At 43.8% G+C, this 21537-nt stretch overlaps 1 protein-coding gene across 1 annotated transcript in view; it reads right to left on the bottom strand.

Annotated features, from left to right (window-relative positions):
• The window catches only part of LOC141069515 (somatomedin-B and thrombospondin type-1 domain-containing protein-like), a 116523-nt gene extending 110257 nt beyond the window's left edge, over positions 1-6266 (bottom strand). The window contains exon 1 of the mRNA XM_073559145.1: positions 5905-6266. Within this exon, the coding sequence (XP_073415246.1) occupies positions 5905-6133 (229 nt within the window). The 5' untranslated portion in view covers positions 6134-6266. The remainder of the gene's footprint in view (positions 1-5904) is intronic.
• Between the last annotated feature and the right edge of the window lie 15271 nt (positions 6267-21537).

The following is a 21537-nucleotide window of genomic DNA, read 5'->3' as shown; positions in this document are numbered from 1 at the left end:
CTGCTCCGGTGCCAGCAACTGCTTTATGCTTGTAAGCAGCGCATGGCAGGGACGTCAAGTGCTGCTCACAAGCAGAGGACAGCTGCCAGAATACTCACCGGGACTGCTCGCACAGAGAGCAGTAAGTATTCATTGCTCTTCAGTAGTGCGCAGTGTCAGCCATCGAATATTCACTGCTCTCTGTGCGCACAGTCAAGGCGAGTATTCCGGCAGCTGTGCTTTGCTTGTGGGCAGCTCATGACGTCCCTGCCATGCGCTGCCTACAAGCATAAAGCAGTTGCTGGCACAGGAGCAAGATGCAGCAAGGGAGTGCTGGGTAGGTAAGTGTAATGTTTTTTTTTATGTTTTCTGATGGGGCCATGCATACCAGGATGGGGCCATGCATACCAGGCCCAGGGTTGAAGGCCAACCATACCAAGATGCAGTGAAAGAGAAATGAATATTCATTGCACTCCACACCCATGAGTGTGGAATGCAGTGAATATTCTTTTCTCTTTAGCAACGGGAACAGGAGTTAAGGGCCCATTACACATAGCGATATCGCTAGCAATATCGCTATAAGGTCACTGGTTTTGTGACGCAGCAGTGATATCGCTAGCGATATCGCTACATGTGATACTTACCTCCAACCGACTCCCCCGCTGCTCATCGCTGATCGCGCGAGAACATCCTGGACCATTTCTCGTTGGGCGCTTCCTGCTGGGCTTCCTGTGGCGCCGACGAGCGACGCGTGGACGCGGGCGGGAGGACGTCAGGATCGTCGCGTCTGACAGGTAAGTAGCGACCCCCGACCGTTGCTATGTCGCTGGTGAGATCTGCCTGTGTGGCAGATCACTAGCGACCACTTAGCGATGCACCAGCGATCCATATAGTTGTCGGGATCGCTGGTGCATCACTTAGTGTAACGGTGCCCTTAGCCGCTGCCGCCGGCTCCAGCCTACTGTGACCTGCTGCTCTGCCGATGCCGCCCCCCACCTCCCCACCACAGCCAGAGACGGTATATCCGGACTATAAGACACCCCCCCATTTTCCTCCACATTTTTGGAGGAAAAACGTGAGTCTTATAGTCCGAAAAATACGGTAAGTAAATAGTATTAGTACATGTAAATAACATAGAGTACTTATTAACACTATTTTGATTAAAAAAATCATAAAAGTCATCCCACCGCAACAAGGTGTACCCAATCGGGACAGTCCTATCATGTCTCTAGTATTATAACTGGACATCATGTCAGCCGACCGAAGGATTCTTCTATCAGTCTGTGAAAATAGGACAGCACACAAATGGCATCCAAGTACTGTCCAATTATTTTCTTGCACCCATTCACTTGCATTGGCGAGTTTGATCCAACACTTGAATGAATGTCAGCCATGTCTCTGTGTCTGTGCTCTTGTGCAGACCACTAAGGACCATGGAAAAAAATTAACATGGAAACTACCCCATAGACTGTGATAGATGTGAATGCTCTCTGAAAAACTGAGGTCTGCATGAGCCGTAAAACAAAGTTGCTTCTTTTTTTTTTTTTAAAGAAACTGTAACCAGTTGTTTTCTGATAACAAAAAAATCCCTTTAAAGAGAACCTCTGATCGCTGATACATGCTGCCCGATCCACAGGCAAATTACCGAGAGAGATGCTCCAAGGCCTGAATATATGAACAGAAAGTGGTTTTTATATACAAAATCTTATATTCATTCTTTCTTCTGAGCATTTTCTTTGCACTTTTTCTGGCGGGGCCCGGAGTGGACCAAGCCAGACTGAAAAAGATTTTGTGTGAACATACCCTAAGGATAAAGACACAGGAAGCTGCCATAGCAATGCTGAGAAGCGACCAAAGATCAGCCAAACAAAAACCAAACCAATGCACTAGCCTGGGTCATTCTATTTTGATCCTAAAGCACCATTTCATCTTTTGTTTGTTTTTTTAATTTCAGCACTGGAGTGGTGCTGCTAATCTAAGTTCCCTGCCCCTAATAATATACTCCCCACTCACCATTATCTTCTTCCCAGCACCGCTCCAGTCCCAATGTGCCATCTTGTGACCACAGCTTCTGACGGACTGGAAGTCAGAGGTAACGGTCACTGGCTCTCAATGCAAGCCTATGAGAGCCACATTCTGGCCTCGTTCTGGCTCTCATAGACTTATATTGACTAGTGACTTCCGGTTCACCAGCAAACACTAGAGCGACCCAACAGGTGACAAACTGCAGAAGACGAGCGGAGCGGCGCTGAGAACTGATGAAGACACCAGCTGGTAAGAATATTACTAGGGTAGGGACCTTCTAACTCTTTTAGTGTATTTCTTCTTCATTAGAGTGCATTTCTGGCATACAGAGTGCCCTTAGTCATAATCTAACACACTGAAACACAGGATACTATTTAAAACAAACACTATGGTAATAAAAAAGAAGCAAAGCTTTCTGTATTTTCAGTGGTTGTGCCGTCAATTCCTTTTTTTCTTCAACCGGTTTCTGATATATGCTGCTCAATCGACAGGCAGCATGTATCAGGCACTGGCTGTATGTTCTAAGCCAGGTATGTTTTACTTTGAAACGCTGCAACGTTTCAGAGAATAACATACTTTAAAAGTCGGACGGGCTGGACACTGGTGGCTTCTCCTCGCCGGCTGCCAGTGACGGACGCGCTATAGGGAGAGACATGTCACTCGGGGTTGCCAAGTAGACTTTTTATTTTATCTGGACGGCTTATCAAAAAATTAATGATAGACAATATTTTTTACGAACATATTAGGAAACCATAAATCATGATGATTATCAGTGATTCATGTCTACAGCCCATAGTTTTGTCATGAAGGTAATAGCTGCATTCACGGCAAACTGTAAAATAATCTGAATACGTTTCTTCAGGGTCTAAAAAAATCATGGCCGCCTTAATTTTATTTTATGGACAAGCCAAAAAAGTGGTGTGCGGTGCATTTATAGTGTCTTGTAAGTTTGGGCACCCCTTGTCAAAATTATTGCTATTGTGAACAGTTAAGCAAGATGAAGATTAAATCATCACTAAAAGGCCTAAGGCCGTGTGCACACGCTGCGGATTCTGCTGCGGATCCGCAGCGGATTTGGCCCTGCGGATCCGCAGCAGAATTAGCTGCGGTGTACAGTACCATTATTCCCTAAGGGAATTAAAAACCGCTGTGCAGACGCTGCGGAATTTTCCGCGCGGATTTTTCTGCGGTTTCAAATCCGAAGAAAGAATTGCATGTCAATTCTTTCTGCGGATTCCGCAGCGGTTTACCATCTCCTCCATTGTGGAGATGATAAACCGCAGGGCAAAACCGCAGGCTAATCCGCAGATAAACCGCAGGTCTTTTGACCTGCGGATTTATCTGCGGATTTTGCAAAATCCATGCGGATGAATCCGCAGCAGATTCCGCAGCGTGTGCACACAGCCTAAAGTTAAAGATGACACATTCCCTTTGTATTTACATTTTAAAAAGTACAAAAAGGAAAATGGACTGATGCAAGCGTTTGGGCACCGTTGGAGATTTATGTGCTCAGATAACTTTGAAAAAGGTTTCAGACCTTAATTAAGACCCCGTTACACGTATCAATGTCCCAGAGATCCCACCAACGATCCAATGTGGATGGGATTGCTGGGACATAGTTAGGTGATCGCTGGTGACCTGTCACATAGACCCACCAGCGATCAGGACCAGCGAGCAAGCTGGTATCCAAGGTAAACAGCGGGTATCTAAGAGCAGCACAGCTCATAGATACCCGCTGTTTACATTGGATACCAGCTCCCAGCGTCGCTGATCATTGGTCTCTCGCGGTCACACGCAGCGATGCGTGCTGGCCAGCGGGAGACCAAGGATCAAAAAATGGCCCAGGACGTTCAAGCGCGATCAGCGATACCCGGCAGAGGGGGCGGTCGCTGATACATGTCACACACAGCGATGTCGCTGGCGAGATCGCTGTGGCGTCACAAAATCAGCGATCTGTGACGGGGCCTTTAGCCTGTTAGGTTTATGGCTTGTTCACTATCATTGTTGGGAAAGGCCAGGTGATGCAAGTTTACCAGCTTTACTAAAACCCAGCCTCATCTTACATTGTGCCAAAAAACAGCCATGGATTCTTCTAAGCAGCTGCCTATCACTCTGAAAATGGTGGCCCATAAAGCAAGAGAAAGCTAGATAGCAAAGCATTTTCAATTATCCCTTTCCTCAGGTTGAAATGTAATTAAGAAATGGAAGTTAAAGGGAATCTGTCACCTCATTTTGCGCTGTATGTAAATTAGTTGGGTCCGGTCCCATGGGCAGTGTTTTTGCTCCTTCCCTCCACCCCTCCTTGGCCACTGTACGCAATATTTCAAGTAATTTCCATAGTTCTCGTCCATATTTCTCGAGTGCGCATTGCAATCTCCACTCACGCGTGCGCAGTATGCTTTGCCCAACTGCGGGCAAAGCCAGAAAAAAGTAGTTCGCATGTGCTGGAAGTACTATGTCCCGGAAGTATTTCGCTGCCATTTCTGTGTTCCGGGACAAAGTTCACTGGCGCATGCGCAATAATGCTTTTCAGCTTTGCCCACAGTTGGGAAAAGCATACTGCGCACACGCGAGTGGAGATTGCAATGCGCATGTGCAAAATATGGACAAGAACTACGGAAATTACCTTAAATATTGCGTACAGCGGCCAAGTATGTAAAAGAACATCTAAACAAGCCTGATGCATTTTGGAAAAAATTCCTGTGGACCGATGAGGTTAAAATGGAACTCTTTGGCCACAATGATCAAAGGTATGTGTGTAGACAAAAAAGGGCACAGAATTTCAGGAAAAGACAACGTCACCAACCATTAAAGGGAACCTGTCAGCAGAATTGTGCACAATAACCTACACACAGTGTCAGGTCGGCACCGTTATGCTGAATAAAATGATGTCTTGGTTGATGAAAGCCATCTTGTTGTTTCTTAATCATTGTTTTCAGTTTTGTGTTAATTATATATATATCAGCATATCATTAACACAAAACTGAAAATAAATATTAAGAAACAACAAGATGGCTTTCATCAACCAAGACATCATTGTAATCAGTATAACGCAGCCGACCTGACACTGTCTGTAGGTTATTGTGCATAGTCCTGCTGACAGGTTCCCTTTAAGCATTGGCGTGGATCAATCATGCTTTGGGGTTGTGTTGCAGCCAATGGCAGGGGGAACATTTCATGGGTAGAGGGAAGAATGGATTCAATGAAATTTCAACAAATTCTTGATGCAAACATAACACCATCTGCAAAAAGGATGAAAATGCCTTGAACAAGAATTGAAAGACTCTCGGCTGGCTACAAAAGTGTTTACAAGCTGTGATACTTGCACAAGGGAGTACTACTAGGTACTAACCAGGCAGGGTGCGTAAACTTTTGCATTGGCCATTTTCCCTCTTTTTAATTTTTAAAAGGTAAAAGATGAAAATATATATAGTTGCCTAAAATACAAAGGAAATGTGTCATCTTTAACTTTAACCCTTTTTGAGATCATTTCATCGTCAACTTGCTTAGTTGTTCACAATTACAGTAATTCTGACCAGGGGTGCCCAATATATATATATAGTGTATACACACACACAGGGAAGAGTCACTTTAAGGCCGTATTCACACCTTGTGGCAAGGCCTTTTTTTCACACCTAGCATATTTTTTCAGCTGCGCTGTATCTCTATATTGGGGGGCTATACCTAGTGCTGTGACCCCCACTCTGCCCCATAATATGCACCAGAAAACTAGGAGAAACCAGTCACACTGGACACAAACTACAATCCATGCCCCTACTGGCACATGGGAATGGCGGCCTGTCAGTGAGACTGGCACAGGCTTCCATCTCCCTCATCGCCCCCTGGCACAGCCATGCACCCCCATGACCCGGCCCCGCTCCGCCCGCCCTCTGCACTCACCGCTGTCCCCGCACTGCCCCGCGTAGTCCTCGCAGCAGTCGGCGCTCCGGTGGCAGTAAGTGTCGCAGTAACACGTGCTCCCGGTGGCCGTGACCCCGCTGCAGGCATTATTCCTCCCCGGGCAACACCTGGGATGTTCGCGTCGGGCACAGACACATCGACCACCCGGGTGCTGGATGACAAACACCGAGCAGAGGAGAAGCCACAGTCCGGAGCTCCGGAGCTGCATCCCGGGAGAAAGCTGAGGGTGGCGCAGGTTGGCGGGGCGCTGGGTGCAGTCACTGTGCCCGGCGGGTCATGTGAGGTCACAGCCGCCTGACGGGCACCGTGCTCCAGCTGTGCCCAGGTGGTGAACGAGCCGCCTCAGCTCGGGGGCTTTACTATGTGCCACAGGCGGGAGGAGGCTCCGGGACCCCTTCCCATTGGCTCCCGGCAGACAGCCCGGCCAGGACCCCTCACTGAGAAGTGTCAGCGCAGGACGGCGCACACGTCTCAGGTGTAAAATGTCGCACGGGAGGAATTCTCTCTCTCTTGCTTTCTATGTTTATTTTTTTTCCCATAGATTAAATTAAAACCCTTTAAGGACTCAGACAATATTTGTTTTTTTGGTTCCATTTTTTTCTTCTCATCTTTAAAATAGCCATAACTTATCTTTCTGTCGACATGCTGTAGTTGTATGAAGGCTTGTTTTGTAGCAGGAGACGTTAATTATGAGGCACAGGCTTCCATGTGCAAGGCCAGAAATCCTACTCCAGTCTCAGTAGAGAATGCCACAACTTGTCATGAATTAGATGAGCTGTTGTGTCACTCTCCCTAGTCCCGCACGCTTGTCCTGCACCCTTGTCCCACGCCCTAGTCCCTCGCCCTAGTCCCGCACCCTAGTCCCATGCCCTTGTCCCGCGCTCTGTCCCACGCCCTAGTCCTGCACCCTTTGCCCCGTACCCTTGTCCCACGCCCTAGTCCCGCACCCTTGTCCCATGCCCTAGTCCCGCACCCTTGTCCCATGCCCTAGTCCCGCACCCTTGTCCCACGCCCTGTCCTATGCCCTTGTCCCGTGCTCTGTCCCACGGCCTAGTCCTGCACCCTTTGTCCCACACCCTTGTCCCACGCCCTAGTCCCGCACCCTTGTTCCATGCCCTAGTCCCGCACCCTTGTTCCGCGCCCCCGCGCTCTGTCCCACGCCCTAGTCCTGCATCCTTTGCCCCGCACCCTTGTCCCATGCCCTAGTCCCTCACCCTAGTCCCGCACCCTTGTCCCACGCCCTAGTCCCTTGCTCTTTGTCCCATGCCCTTGTCCCGCACCCTTTGTCCCACGCCCTAGTCCCACACCCTTTGTCCCACACCCTAGTTCCTCGCCCTCTGTCCCACGCCCTAGTCCCTCGCCCTTTGTCCCATGCCCTAGTCCCGCGCCCATTGATCATGTGACTGCCTGCCTGCACTGTTTTACACTTTCTATTAAACTTTTGAGGAACAGAAAGCGATACAAATTATGCTCCACACCGCAGTCCATACCCATTTACCATTTCTTTCTCCCCTGGCAGGAGGAGATGTCAGTGGGGCGGTGATAGTGAGGGACATTCAGAAAAGTCCCGAGACTGCAGGGTGTAGACCCAAATCCGGGACTGTACACTGTATAGGAGACAGTTGGGACTAGAGGTGAGAGGATCGATTCATGGGATTGCGGTCCAGCATCCAGGTCAGTGGTCCCTGAAGGCAGAGTGGAAGGCCGCAGATCTCTTACCTTCTGGTGTCCGGAGTGCGGCTTTTGATCACCCAGGGCCAGCGCTATATCATCAGTGCGTCCTGCTCATCTCTAGTTGGAAAATTAGGATTTATTTTTTGTTCCTTCATTCACAGTTGGAGCCGCCAGAACTTTCTCATCTTTATGTAGCTTCACTATTCGATATCTGGCTTTTTGGTGTCTGTAGGGCCGTGTTCACACTTACCATAAATACATTGTTTTCTGCAGGTGTCCACACCAAACTACACAATAGCAATCTTCTCTGGTTATTGCATTTTTTATGCCTTTTAACCCTTATTTGATGCATTTTTGGTGCAGATGTGAAGCCGCATTTCTAATGTGCTTTTTAGGGTACAGAAAAGCTTTGATTCTGTACTTAAAAAAAGTAACTGTGGCTCTTCACATGCGTTTTTTTTTAAGTTCCACATCAAAACCTCTAGAGAAAAAAATTCACCAAAACCGCACAGTTCAGCAGCGTGGTGGGCGCAGTTTTCATGAGATCACATCCATTTTGCTTGGGCAGTTAAACAAAGCAGAATTTGTTTGTAAAAAAAAACAGCAGAAAAAAGGCATCATTTACACTACGTGAACGTGGCCTAAGGCCGGGGTCACACTAACCGACGCAAAATATGATCCGTAGTTTACATGCATAATACGGATGAATGACCCCTAAACAGTGCTCCGTATGTCATCCGTAATCAAGGTGTGGTCGCGTATTTTGCACATGTCAGCATCCGTATGTAATCCGTATGCCGAGATTTTCTTGCCGGCTTGCAAAATGGACATATATAATGGAGCCCTATGACAGGGTTTCTAACAGAAACAAAAGAATAGATATAGACACATAGAATGCGCATATATATATATATATATATGTACACACACACACACACACACGTCATTGAGACAAATATATATATATATTTATATTTCACAGAGTTCTTCATAGCAGAATAGCCGCTAATTCAATTGCCGGCTTCTGTCAAATCATTCCCCAATCCGACATGAAATGACACATGGTTTACATTCAGTAAACCATTTCATTTCATGTTTTTTTATATGTCCCTGACTAATAATTAGATGAGGGTTTGTGTGCAAAATTTTGGAGGTGTAGTTGTTATTTTAATGGGTTAATTCGTTGTAAAAAAAAGCATGTGCTTCCGCTGTAATTTGTAACTGACGTCACTGAGGCTGTGGGAAGTCCCCGGCTGATCTGTGAATGAACTAATGACCGTGGGAAAAAAGTCAAACTTTCCCACGGTAATTAGATCATCTACAGGCAGCCATTGAGGCTGCGGCAGAGCTGAATCAATTCATTTAGTAGTAGTTTACAGTGTGGGCTGGTCGCATTAGCACCGGTCCTCATTGAAAACTATTTAACCCCTTCTGATGGATTGCAGCGTGGGACATGACTGAACGACGGAGAGGTAAGGATATTGGTGATTTTTTATGGTTTTTTTTGCAGGTCATGGTTTTTTTGGGATTACCAGACTAATAAAAATTTGTCAAAAACTTGGGGTAATTATTTCATTAAATGACTTTTTAATTAATGTCTGTGTGTTGTTTTTAACCCTTTCTTACTATAGGGTTATTAATGGATCGGTGTCTTATTGACACCTCTCCATTATTAATCGGCTTAATGTCACCTTACAATCGAATGGTGACATTAACCCTTTGTTATATTAACCCATTCGCCACCACTACAGGGCAATGGGAATAGAGAGGATAAGTGCCAGAATTGGTACATCTTATAGATGCGCCATTTCTGGGGTGTCTGGGGGCCGATTCTTGTAGCGGGGGGCAAAAACAATGGTCCCTTTCATGGCTATTAAAATCTGCCCTCACTCACCTGCTTAACCTCTCTGGTTGAAAAATTACAGCGGAAGCACACGCATTTTTTTACAACGAATTAACCCATTAAAATAACAACTACACCTCCAAAATTTTGCACACAAACCCTCATCTAATTATTAGTCAGGGACATATAAAAAAAAACAAGAAATGAAATGGTTTACTGAATGTAAACCATGTGTCATTTCATGTCGGGTTGGGGAATGATTTGACAGAAGCTGGCAATTGAATTAGCGGCTATTCTGCAATGAAGAACTCTGTGAAATATAAATATATATATATTTGTCACAATGACATGCATGTGTATATATATATATATATATATATATATATATATTGTATTCTATGTGTCTATATCTATTCTTTCTTTATTAAACCTGTCAGTGTGAGTTTACTGTATAGCGCACTGAATTGCCGGCTTTTTTAAAAGACACCACGTGCGTATTTCTCGAAAGTCACATGTGTGGTCCGTGTGTAATGAGTATTTTTAGCGCACCCATAGACTTTCATTGGCGTACTGCGGCCGTAGTACGCTGGCAATCGCAGCATTCTGCGATTGGCACGGACCGTAGAATGTGGACGAGAAATATATGGCTGTTGGGAGCTGCCCCATAGAGAATAATTTGTCCGTGTGTAATGCGTGCTTTTAACGCCTCACACTCGTCCGTATTCCTCTCTAGTGTGACCCCGGCCTAAATGTCCAAGCAAAGTGGATGTGATTTCATGAAATCTCCACACTATGTGAGTCTAAAAACACTGATGAACTCTGGTTTTGCTTCTTTTCTTCTCTATAGGCTTCTATATAGGATGTCTGAAACAAAAACGCAAGGGTTAAGGAAAAACATTTGCATTTTTATGTGCAGAACCTAAGCTTTTCTGTACACAGATCTACATCTGCATCAAAAAGGCAACACATAAAGGGGAAACACATAAAAGAAAAACAGAAAACACTCAATCAGAGAAGACTGTTATTGCGTTGCGTGGTGTGGAGTCCTGCAGAAAACATGAAGAAAAAAAAACAGTAGAAAAAACGCAGCATTTACGCTACGTGTGAACATGGCCTCAGTGTTTTATTAATTTTTATGGCTTTAGTTGTTACAATTACAGGGACACCAAATATGTTGAGTAATTGCTGATTTGTGATGTTTATCATTTCTTAAAAACCCTCTTTAAAAATGAAATTATTGTTAGTGCTTTTCATTATTTTTTAGTAAGTTTATGGGAAGAAAACTCAGTTTTTTTCCCTCTGCAATATGGGGCCTTAGGCCGGGGTCACACTTGCGAGTGTGATGCGAGAAACTTGCGCATCAACACCCGGCACTGCCGCTGGCACTCAGAAATACATGCAGCCGCACACTCCGGTACCAAGTGCCGGCGGCATTGCCGGGTATTGATGCGCAAGTTTCTCGCATTGCACACGCAAGTGTGACCCCTGCCTTAGAGATACATCTGTATACTACAGTGTATTTCTGTGTACAAGTAAAATCTGCTTGTGGGTTTGGTGGCTGCAATGCAGAACAAGTATATAAAATTCTCCCAGGGACATCACTGGAACCTGTGGCTCATTGTTTTATGTTGCCTGAAATTATAGAGGTTGTGGGTTCAAGTCTTGCATTTTTCTAATTGTTTATTATTTTTATTAGTTTTCTTCACCTCTAGAAAATAAGGAAATAGAGATACACTGCGATGCACAATGTATCTGTCACGAGTCTGTTGTCGGCTACTTCCCTGTCCCTAACGCTAGGGGTGCCCTAGTTCGCCCTGTTTCCAGTGTACCTTTCGATGGTGAAGATGCTGGGGCCGCATACCTTGCTTTAGCTCCTGAATCTGCCCTCAGTCTGCACCCTTCCCCCACCCAGGGAAGAGGGGAGTAGTAGCGTACCGTAATAATACACCAAACAGACTAACAAGGTAATACAAACAAGGGTAACGAAAAATACCAAGCATACACACATAAACAACAGAAGTATGCACAGGGGAGTGAGGGATGGGGTTAAACCAAAGAAGGAGAAAAAAAAAGGAATCATCACACACTCAAAACCTAGCAACAGTCACAAACAAATCCACCAAACACCTTCTCCAATAATAACCACCAAGAACCACCAGCAATGCATCAAAAGCTAAAAGCTAACTCTGACAATGAGTGCTATCCTGGACCCAGTTTATATAGGAGATGGATGTGGCTAACAGTGCACAGCTGAGAGCCTTAGCTCCAGGAGCTCTCAAAAGAGCAGAATAACCCCTGCACTGCCCACAGAACTGTATACCATTTAATAAATTAAGTGCTTTTAAACCGTGTAGTAGTAAGAAAAATCAGACTCTGTGGTCTTCTGGCTCCTCTCTGTCAAAGTAAACTCATGATAGTATCTCTATGTACCGGAATAATGTGTTTCTGGGTACACTGCCTGCAAAATTACCAAATTCTCTTGCCTGTAAATATAAGATTGTGAGTTCATGTCACGAGGAGACAAGATCACAAATGAAGCTAATAGCTCTTTTAATTTATGTCAGAGCAGAGTGATGCAGCCCCTCTCACCGAGGAGGAGGAGCCACTCAGCCACGGAGCGATGACAATGTTGGTGAGAAGTGAGTATTCGAAGTACAAAGCCCTGATGTGGCACGACTAAGCCCTCAAATTGGGACAGTACCTACCAAAGAATCACCCTCTCTGAGGAAGCCAACGTGGCAAAATATGCGTAAGAGGGAATAGTGGTAAATTTTTCATCTCTATCTATATACTGCTGGCATGTCTTTTGTAGCATATTGCAACTTTCCTTTTATATAGAATGTATATTCTAAATTATATTGGTTCCAGGGCTGTGGAGTCGGTAAGCCAAACCTGCGACTCCGACTCCTCAATTTTCCTTACACCGACACCACATATATTGCTTATATTTAAGTGGAAAAATTATTATAGTACAATGTGAACATCAGACATTTAATCATTTTTATGATACAATAATCAAGATATTTAGATAGAACATAATATATATTTATTGGAATACAACTTTAGAACACAAAACTGTAATAAATTGTAAATATGTAATACACTATGTAATATCGAATATATATATATATTGTGTGTGTGTGTGTGTGTGTGTGTATATATATATATATATATATATATATATATATATATAACACTATGTAATAAACTATGTAAGTGGCAAAAAACAGTTTTCAGCAAAAACATACTAAACATTTGTGCAGTCTATGAATTTGTTATAAGAAATAGAATTGCCTCCATCAGATCCTCCGTCATAGATGACCTCAAATCTGACCTAATAATTTTAAGGCTAGAGAACAACCTCTCTACACTAACTTGGGTTGGAGGCAAAGCCGTAACCACATGGGCAACATCTCTAACAATTTCCGGGTATAAAGGAATTGCCTCATGCACAGTCAGTTTTGATGAACGGTTGAATTTTTTATTTCTTTGAGACTAATGGAAACATTTTGCTGAAATATGGTCAATCTGCTTACTATAGAAGACGGAGTGAAATCTTTTTCCTTGCGGCAACGCTTTGCCTGCTCCATATCATCCAAATACTTGTCAAAGTCAAACTCCTCATCTGATGAGGATGAAGATATGGCAGCAGTAGCACTGTCAGGACCCAAGTCCTCTTGCGCCTGGCAGTCCTCCTGTAGGCCACTCATCCTAACTGCTACCTCAGTCAGAGCTTCTTTTCCTTTAGTAAGCTGTTGATCATCAAGCAGTATACGATGACTTGGGTCCACATAAACAGCTGCCAGAAAATTTTTATTTTCCAATAGCTGTGTCTCTCTCCGTTTCATTGAAGCAGAAATGCCATCTGCGATTAAACCTCGTCTTTGGGACAGGCAAAATAGGAAGTTCTTCCACTCCCTTATGAAAATGCCAGGAATTAAATCCTCAGCTTGTAATTTTTTAGTCACAGTAAATGGGCGATTAAGCAATTCCTTCAATTCAGCAACCTGTGTCCATTAACCTTTATTTAGGGTTACCTGAGGGTTTGCCATATCTATAAGAAATGGTTTTAGTTCAAGCAATCGCTCAATCATTAAATAAGTGCTGCCCCACCGAGTGGCTTGATCGACAATTGCCCCATTCCCAGAACGTCTCTTCAAGATGGAATCAATTTTAGGGGTTCTGGCGGCAATAACCAATTTCCTCACTTATCCAATCAGATTTCCAGCATGTCCCTCTTGCAGACTATCTCTTATTGCCAGCTGCAGCGTGTACAAAAGGAAAGTGTTTTGAAGCAGCTTCAACAAGATCATCTATTTCTAAAGTATAATTTTGCTGTTTTTCTGTTGTAATATCTGTCTGTTCCTCAGTTACATGAACAGCACTGTGGCCTTCCATCTCGAACATACTGAATCCTAAATTTTCTTCTAGCTGTTGTTCATTACTCTCATTCATCAGTTTAATTGTACTTATCATGTTTGAAGCTTTGTCCGTTACAATAGCAAGAACCTGTTCTTTTTTGAGTTCGGAATCTTGCAAAACTTTTTACAATAAGGCTTGGAGAAACTGGCTGCTGTGATGAGCTTTAGTATCTTTTACTGCCAGTGTCTTGGTAACATTTTCTTTGTTTTCACAAACATATTGAACATTGATGGCAAAATAGTTCACTCTGTGATGTGTGCCGGCATCCATTTTAAGAAGCTTGAAGCGTCTTTTGAGAGTCTTTTTAAGATCTTCCTTTTACAGAGAGCACACAATAATCACCTACAATATTGGCATTAGTTACCTTCCTGTGACAGAGATGAGCAGTAGTACTTTCACTTTCTCACTTTCTCCAGCTCAGGGCCCAGGAATCGGAGCCTGTGCAGGGCAGGCACCCCTCCCCCTCCTCTCTCTGGTGAAAACAGCAGAAGACAGGACAGAGGAGGGGAGATTGCCCCTGCTGTCTGGAGCCGGTGCAGGACGGAAGCACTGCAGCATACAAGTGAGTTTTGATAGGTGCCTGCCCCTGCTTCTGGGGGGGACAGCTGCCCCTCGCTGGCTACGGCCATGATTCACACACAGCGTCTTTGCGGATCCGTTTTTTTGCAGTAAAATGCAGTGACTCTGGGCATCCCAGCAAAGTCAATGGATCTCAAGATATGACATTTAGACACATCGTTTTGTGAGGATCCGTTTTTGGGCTCAAAAACGGATCCTCACAAAGAATGAGCATGTCAGTTTGCATGGCATTTTTCTAATCTGCTTTTGCTATTGAAAACTTATCTATGAGCTCAAAAACCTTTTAGGTGATGACGTTTTTTAAAAAGCTGATCTGTTTTTGCAGCTGAAAAACGTATCCTCAAAAAACGCAGCAAAAACGCTGTGTGTGAATGTAGCCTTAGATCAGGAATAGAGCAGCCATTTATAGGACATTTCATAACTTTCCCAAATTTCTATGAAAAAAATATTCAGCACATTCTGCATTGAACTACTGTACCCAATTTATTATATATTTTAGGAGTCGGAGTCGGTTCATTTTATAACGACTCCACGGTCTCCACCAAAATGAGCTCCGACTCCACGACTCCGACTCCACAGCCCTGGTTGCACCATATTCACGGAATATTTATTATAGCACTAGCTTGCACTTTATTCTTTCTTACTCCATGAATGTGATGCACTATTGGCTATTAATTTTGCTCTGTGTCCTCTCAGTATACTAATCATTCATTTATAAGTGAATGGATCCATATTGTTCCTAAAGTGGCATATTTATAGTTGGCTTATACAATATATATATATATATATATATATATATCCAACAATGTAGACCAGCTCACTCCTGTGAACCACCTGGAACCTCAGCTGACCTGGTTAACTCCGTTGTGCCCGGATCTGGATGTAGGAGTCCATCCATACAAATGTGAACAACGACAAAGCAAAGTCCAGCAATAACGTGAGCAATCCAGGATGCTGTTCAAAATTTTTTTCTTTTTATTCATAAATCCATTAAAATGCAATGGTCCAAGCAGTTAAAAACAGCAATAACGCAGGAAAGTCGTGCAGATAGGACTACGCGTTTCAGCGGTAGAACCCGCCTTCTTTACGGTCCAAATACATATTTATGTATTTATTTATTTAATATTTAATGGATATGATACACCTATTGCCTTTTTAACCCTAAGGGTAAGTCGAGAAATATGGACGAGTGCAATTCAATAAAAAAATCAGATTGCACTCAGACGAATGTTATTCAATGGGTGACATCTCATCTACGATTTTTTTTCTCAGCTGAAATCGGACTGAGAAAAAAATGACAGCATGCTGCGATTTGCTGCGTATCTTGGATGAGACTTGCCAACGCAAGTCAATGGATGCGAGAAAAAAAAAGCGCCCAGCACTCACACCATGCGAGTGCTGTTCGATTTTTACGCACCGGTGACCTTTGAAAAGCCGGCAATTCATGTGCGGCTACAGTAAAATCACACTGACAGCTTAGAAAAGAATAGATAGAACAGATATATCCACATAGAATACCCAAAGAACAAAAAAATATATATTATTTCAATAAATGCATTTATGTAAAAAAAAACAACACATATTTAGAATTGCCGCTTCCCGAGCGACCCGCTCTATAAAACTGCCCCACTAGTTAAGTTTCAGTGAACACCATAAAAACAATGCTTTATGCTCATACTAATGAACAAAAAGTGCAATAAAACGCGATCAAAAAGACGAATGCAAATAAAAATGGTACCACTGAAAACGCCGTCATGTCCTGCGAAAAACAAGCAGCCATAAAGCTCTGCAAGCTGAAAAAATAAAAAAGTTATAGCTCTCAGAATAAAGCGGTGCAAAAATAATAATTTTTTTTCAATAAAAAAAATGTGTTATTGCTGTAATCATACTAACCAGAAGAATAAGACTGCCTTATCAATTTTACCACACTCGGAACGGTATAAAAAAAAACAAAAAAAAAACTGAATTGCTGGTTTTTGTTCATTCTACCACCCAAATATCAGAATAGAACACGCTAAAAAAAATGTCATATTGTGGAAAATGGTACCAATAAAAATATCAACTTGTACTGCAAAAAACATAGTAACATAGTTATTAAGGTTGAAGGGAGACTTTAAGTTCATCTAGTTCAACCCATATCCTATCCTAACTTGCTCTAACATGTTGATCCAGAGGAAGGCAAAAAAAACCCATGTGGCAAACAGTAAGCTTCATGTTGGGGAAAAAAATTCCTTCCCGACTCCACATACGGCAATCAGACTAGCTCCCTGGATCAACGCAATATCAAGGAAACTAGTGTATATACCCTTTAATATTATACTTTTCAAAAAAGGCATCCAGTCCCTTCTTAAATTTTAGTAAGGAATCACTCATTACAACATCATATGGCAGAGAGTTCCATAGTCTCACTACTCTTACAGTAAAGAATCCGCGTCTGTGAGTATGCTTAAACCTTCTTTTCTTCAGATGTAGAGAATGCCCCCTTGTCCCTGTCACAGGTCTAAGAGTAAAAAGATCATTAGGTCTTTGTACTGTCCCCGCATATATTTATACATTGTAATAAGATCACCCCCAAAGCCTTCGATTCTCCAAACTAAATAACCCCAAGTGTAATAACCTGTCTTGGTATTGCAGACCCCCCAGTTCCCTAATAACCTTGGTCGCTCTTCTCTGCACCCGCTCCAGTTCAGCTATGTCTTTCTTATACACCGGAGACCAGAACTATACACAGTATTCTAAGTGAGGTCGCACTAGTGACTTATATAGAGGTAAAATTATGTTCTCCTCATGAGCATCTGGGCGGATTTTACAAAATCCGCGCGGATGAATCCGCACCTAATCCGCAGCGTGTGCACACAGCCTCTAAACTCATTTATTCAGACTGGCCTACCACCTCAACACATTAACCTAATCTATCCCTGTGTGGCACAGCCAAAAGTTTTACCATAACCAGGTTCCCCGCATCATGTTCCCACATGCTTTATGCATCCATTAGCCCTCTGTGTTTGTACTGTTACACACATTATGGCTGGTCCATACATTCAGGGCAACTGTTACCACCCACCTTTCGTGTCTCCCCTTTTTTCCTCATAGATTGTAAGCTCACGAGCAGGGCCCTCATTCCTCTTGGTATCTGTTATGATCTATGTGATTATTGTTATGCTGTAATGTCTATTGTCTGTACAAGTCCCCTCCGAAATGTAAAGTGCTGCGGAATATGTCAGCGCTATAGAAATAAAATTTATTATTATTATTATTATGAGCATCTATGCCTCTTTTAATGCATCCCATTATTTAATTTGCCTCTGCAGCAGCTGCCTGACACTGGCCACTAAATGTGAGTTTGTCATACACCCAGGTCTTTTTCAGTGACAGTTTTGCCCAGTGATTTACAATTAAGCACATAATTATACATCTTGTTCGTTCTACCCAAGTGCATGTGACCTTACATTTATCCCCATTAAAGCTCATTTGCCATTTATCAGCCCAATCTTCTAGTTTGCATAAATCCTCCTGTAATATAAAATTGTCCTCATCTGTACTGATTACCCTGCAGAGTTTAGTGTCATCTGCAAATATTGAAATTCTACTCTCTATGCCCCCTACAAGGTCATTAATAAATATGTTAAAAAGAAGCCCTCACATGACTGTCGGACGAAATATGGAAAAATTATAACTGTCTAAATATGGGGATGTATTTTTACAATGAAAAGCATCTTTTAGTGTGTGACAGCAGCCAAACATAAAAACCCGATATAAATCTGGCATCTCTGTAATCGTACAGATCCGAAGAATAAAGTCGCCTAATCAATTATACCACACGAGGAACGGCATAAAAAATAAATAAAACCAATTATTCACCTGCTGCGGATTTGTTCATTCTGTCTCCCAAAGATCACAATAAGGCTTGGAGAACACTTATCCTGCGCTCTTGTGCTGAGCGCTTACACTGGGGTTTCCATGTAAATATCTGAAATACATGATTCAGACAGAACCCCCGATTCCCTATAATGAGGCAGATGGAATCACTATGGACACTATAGAACCTGTGATCCAGCAGTGTCCGTCTTTTTAGGCAAGCATAAAAGCGCGGTCGACCACAGTTTTGTGCACTTCTGAAAAGAAGGACAATGCTGGACAGAGGCCTGATGGAATCCAGAGTAACTATGCTGCCTTATGATAGTGAATGGATCCCTCGGGGGTTTCATTTATCACGTTACTCAGAGATTTAGCTGGAAACCCCAAAGTAAGTGCTCAGCGTAAAGCGCCGGATAAATATGATCTTAAATGTTTTGTAAAATGTTTTCAATAAAAGCTTGGGTGAGACAGTTTCAGTTATCTATTTTAGAGCCTCCATGTTATATACAATTTAAAAATAGGGTGTAGATATATAGTCACCAGTAGTTAGATGCTTTTGGCTCTTATCCTTATTGCATCAGACTGTTGCAGCTTCAAAATGGATTATTTATGGTAGTGCATATGCTGAGATACAAAGTGCATAAAGTGCAGAGAGGATAAGAAAAGCAGGACTCACTGAATCTTTGTAGGCCGATGGCTGTTTTGCGTCTGGCGCTTCTACAGGTCCAGTATTATTATAGGTCATCTAGGTCAGGTGATAAAGGCTGTCTTCCACCTTTCCTCCTCCCGCAGGTCTCCCTCATTTACCTGCATACCGCTGGACACCATCCATATATAATGGATTAAAGGACTCTTAAAGTGACAAGGATTCGATGAGTGATGCTTTTCTTATCTTCTCTGCACTTTATATACAATTCCATTTGATTTTATACATATATTTGTTTCCTCATCTATTACACCTCTCTCCCCATACTGTGCCCTCAAATTTATCCCCTCCCCATACTGTCCTCGAATTTCTGCCCCCACTTCCTATATTGTGTCCGCACCATACCTCGTCGCTCCTCAAACTGTCTGCATTCATCCCCTCACGCTCCCCATACTGTGACCGCACCCCATTCCCCCTTGCTCCAGTGTCCACACCCATTCCCCCTTGCTCCACAGTATCTGCACCCATTCCCCCCTCGCTCCCTACACTATGTCCGCACCCATTCCCCCTCGCTCCACACACTGTGTTGGCAGTCATTCACCCTTGCTCCCCACACTGTATCCGCACCCATTCCACCCCAAACTCCCAATACTATCCTCAAATTTCCCCCTTGCTCCCTGTACTGTTCTCAAATTTCTCCCCCGTTTGCTCCCCATATTGTATGCACCCATTCCCCCCCCCGCTCCCCATACCTCACCTCGGCATGCTTGACATGTCACTCTCCGCAAGGAGAAATGTTACCCCTTGGGTTTCGGCCAAACACCTCTCACTCAGCCAAACAACATCTCACACTTTGCACTGAGGAGGGGCAGTACCCTGAAACACAGTGTCTGTATATTGAAATTTATTGAGTGTCAATTGATTTCAGCTGATAAATAAGGGTGGCGTTATATACTTTAGTGCAAACGTGTAAAGGTCTGCAACTCAATTAGTGTTAAAGTGGGGTTTCATCCATTTGAGCAAGGGGTTGTCTGGGATGAAGCTATTGATAGCCAACAGCTACTGAAGATGTATGACACACAGTGGCATGTAAAAGTTTAGTTACCCCTGGTCAAAATTACTGTTATTGTGAACAATTAAGCAAGCGGAAGATGAAGTGATCTCTAAAAGGCCTAAAGTACTTTAGACAAAAAAGTATATATTTTCATTGTTTACATTTTAATAATTACAAAAAGGAAAATGGGCAGATGCAAATTTTGGGCACCCAGCATAGTTAGTACCTAGCAGCACCGCATTTTGAAAGTATCACAACTTTTAAATGCTTTTTGTAGCCAGCCAAGAGCCTTTCAATTCTTGTTTGAGGGATTTTCATCCATTCTGCTTTGGAAAATTCTTCCGGTTCTGTGAGATTACAGGGTCATCTTGCATGCACTGCTGTTTTGAGGTCTTGCTACACATTTTCAATGATGTTCAGATCAGGGAACTGCAAGGTCACTGTAAAACCTACAGCTTGCGCCTTTTGAGGTAGTCTTTTGTGGATTTTGATGTGTGATGAGGATGATTATCCATTTGTAGAAGCCATTCTCTTTTCAACGGGGGGGGGGGCACTGCTGATCGTGGCCGGGAGTTAGCTGATTATCACAGCTGACACCCGTCTCTATGTGTCAGGGGCGGTCACGGAGCGCCCCCGACACATTAACCCCTGGCACACTGCGATCAAACATTAGGGAAGCATCAGCAGGGAGGGGGCTCCCTCCGTGCTTCCCTGAGACCCCCAGCGCAGCGCGATGTGCTGCACTGCTCTGGGGGCTTCCTTCCCTGCAGGCCCCTGGATCCAATATGGCCGCGGGGGCCTGCAGAGAGCAGGCAGTGAGGAAGCCTCTGCAGCGCCTAAATAAAAAAATATTCCCTAATAAATTCATTTTTTAGAGATAAAAAAACAATAAGGCTGAGTTCACACGTGGCGTTTTTTTCGCGTTTCCGCTGCAGTTTTAACCGCGCGATTTTGCCGCGAAAACGCGAAAAATAAGCATCCCATGCATTCCTATGGGATTCCGCAATGCTGTGCTAATGCTGCGGTTTTTACCGCGGCGGAATCGCTTCGCGGTAAAAACCGCAGCATGCTCATTAATTTGCGGAATCGCGGCGATCCCGCACCCATAGGAATGCATTGTTCCGCTTATTTCCCGCATGTGGCTGTGCACACCATGCAGAAAGTAAGCAGAACAATTGCGGATGGTACCCACGGTCCGGAGGAGAGGAGACTGTCCTCCGGGCTTTGGGTACCATATCCCTGTAAAAAATAGAATTTAAAATAAAAAATATTGTTATTCTCACCCTCCGACGTCCCGCGCAGCCTTCCCGCTTCTCTTCACGCTCCCGTTCCCAGTAGTCCTTTGCGAAAATGCCCGCGATGGCGTCCGATCTCGCGGGATCGCGAAGTCTCGCGGTAATTCGCGCGACGTCATCGCGAATTACCGCGAGACGTCGCGTTCCCGCGAGAACTGACGTCATCGCGGGCATTTTCGCAAAGGACTACTGGGAACGCCTGCGCGGGACGTCGGAAGGTAAGAATAACACTATTTTTTAT

This window comes from Dendrobates tinctorius, unplaced genomic scaffold, assembly GCF_039654945.1.
Source record: "Dendrobates tinctorius isolate UK_male_01 unplaced genomic scaffold, ASM3965494v1 ptg000265l, whole genome shotgun sequence".
NCBI classification, from domain to species: Eukaryota; Metazoa; Chordata; class Amphibia; order Anura; family Dendrobatidae; genus Dendrobates; species Dendrobates tinctorius.
The sequence above is the reverse complement of the archived record's forward strand: the minus strand, read 5'-3'. Positions and strand labels throughout refer to the sequence as shown.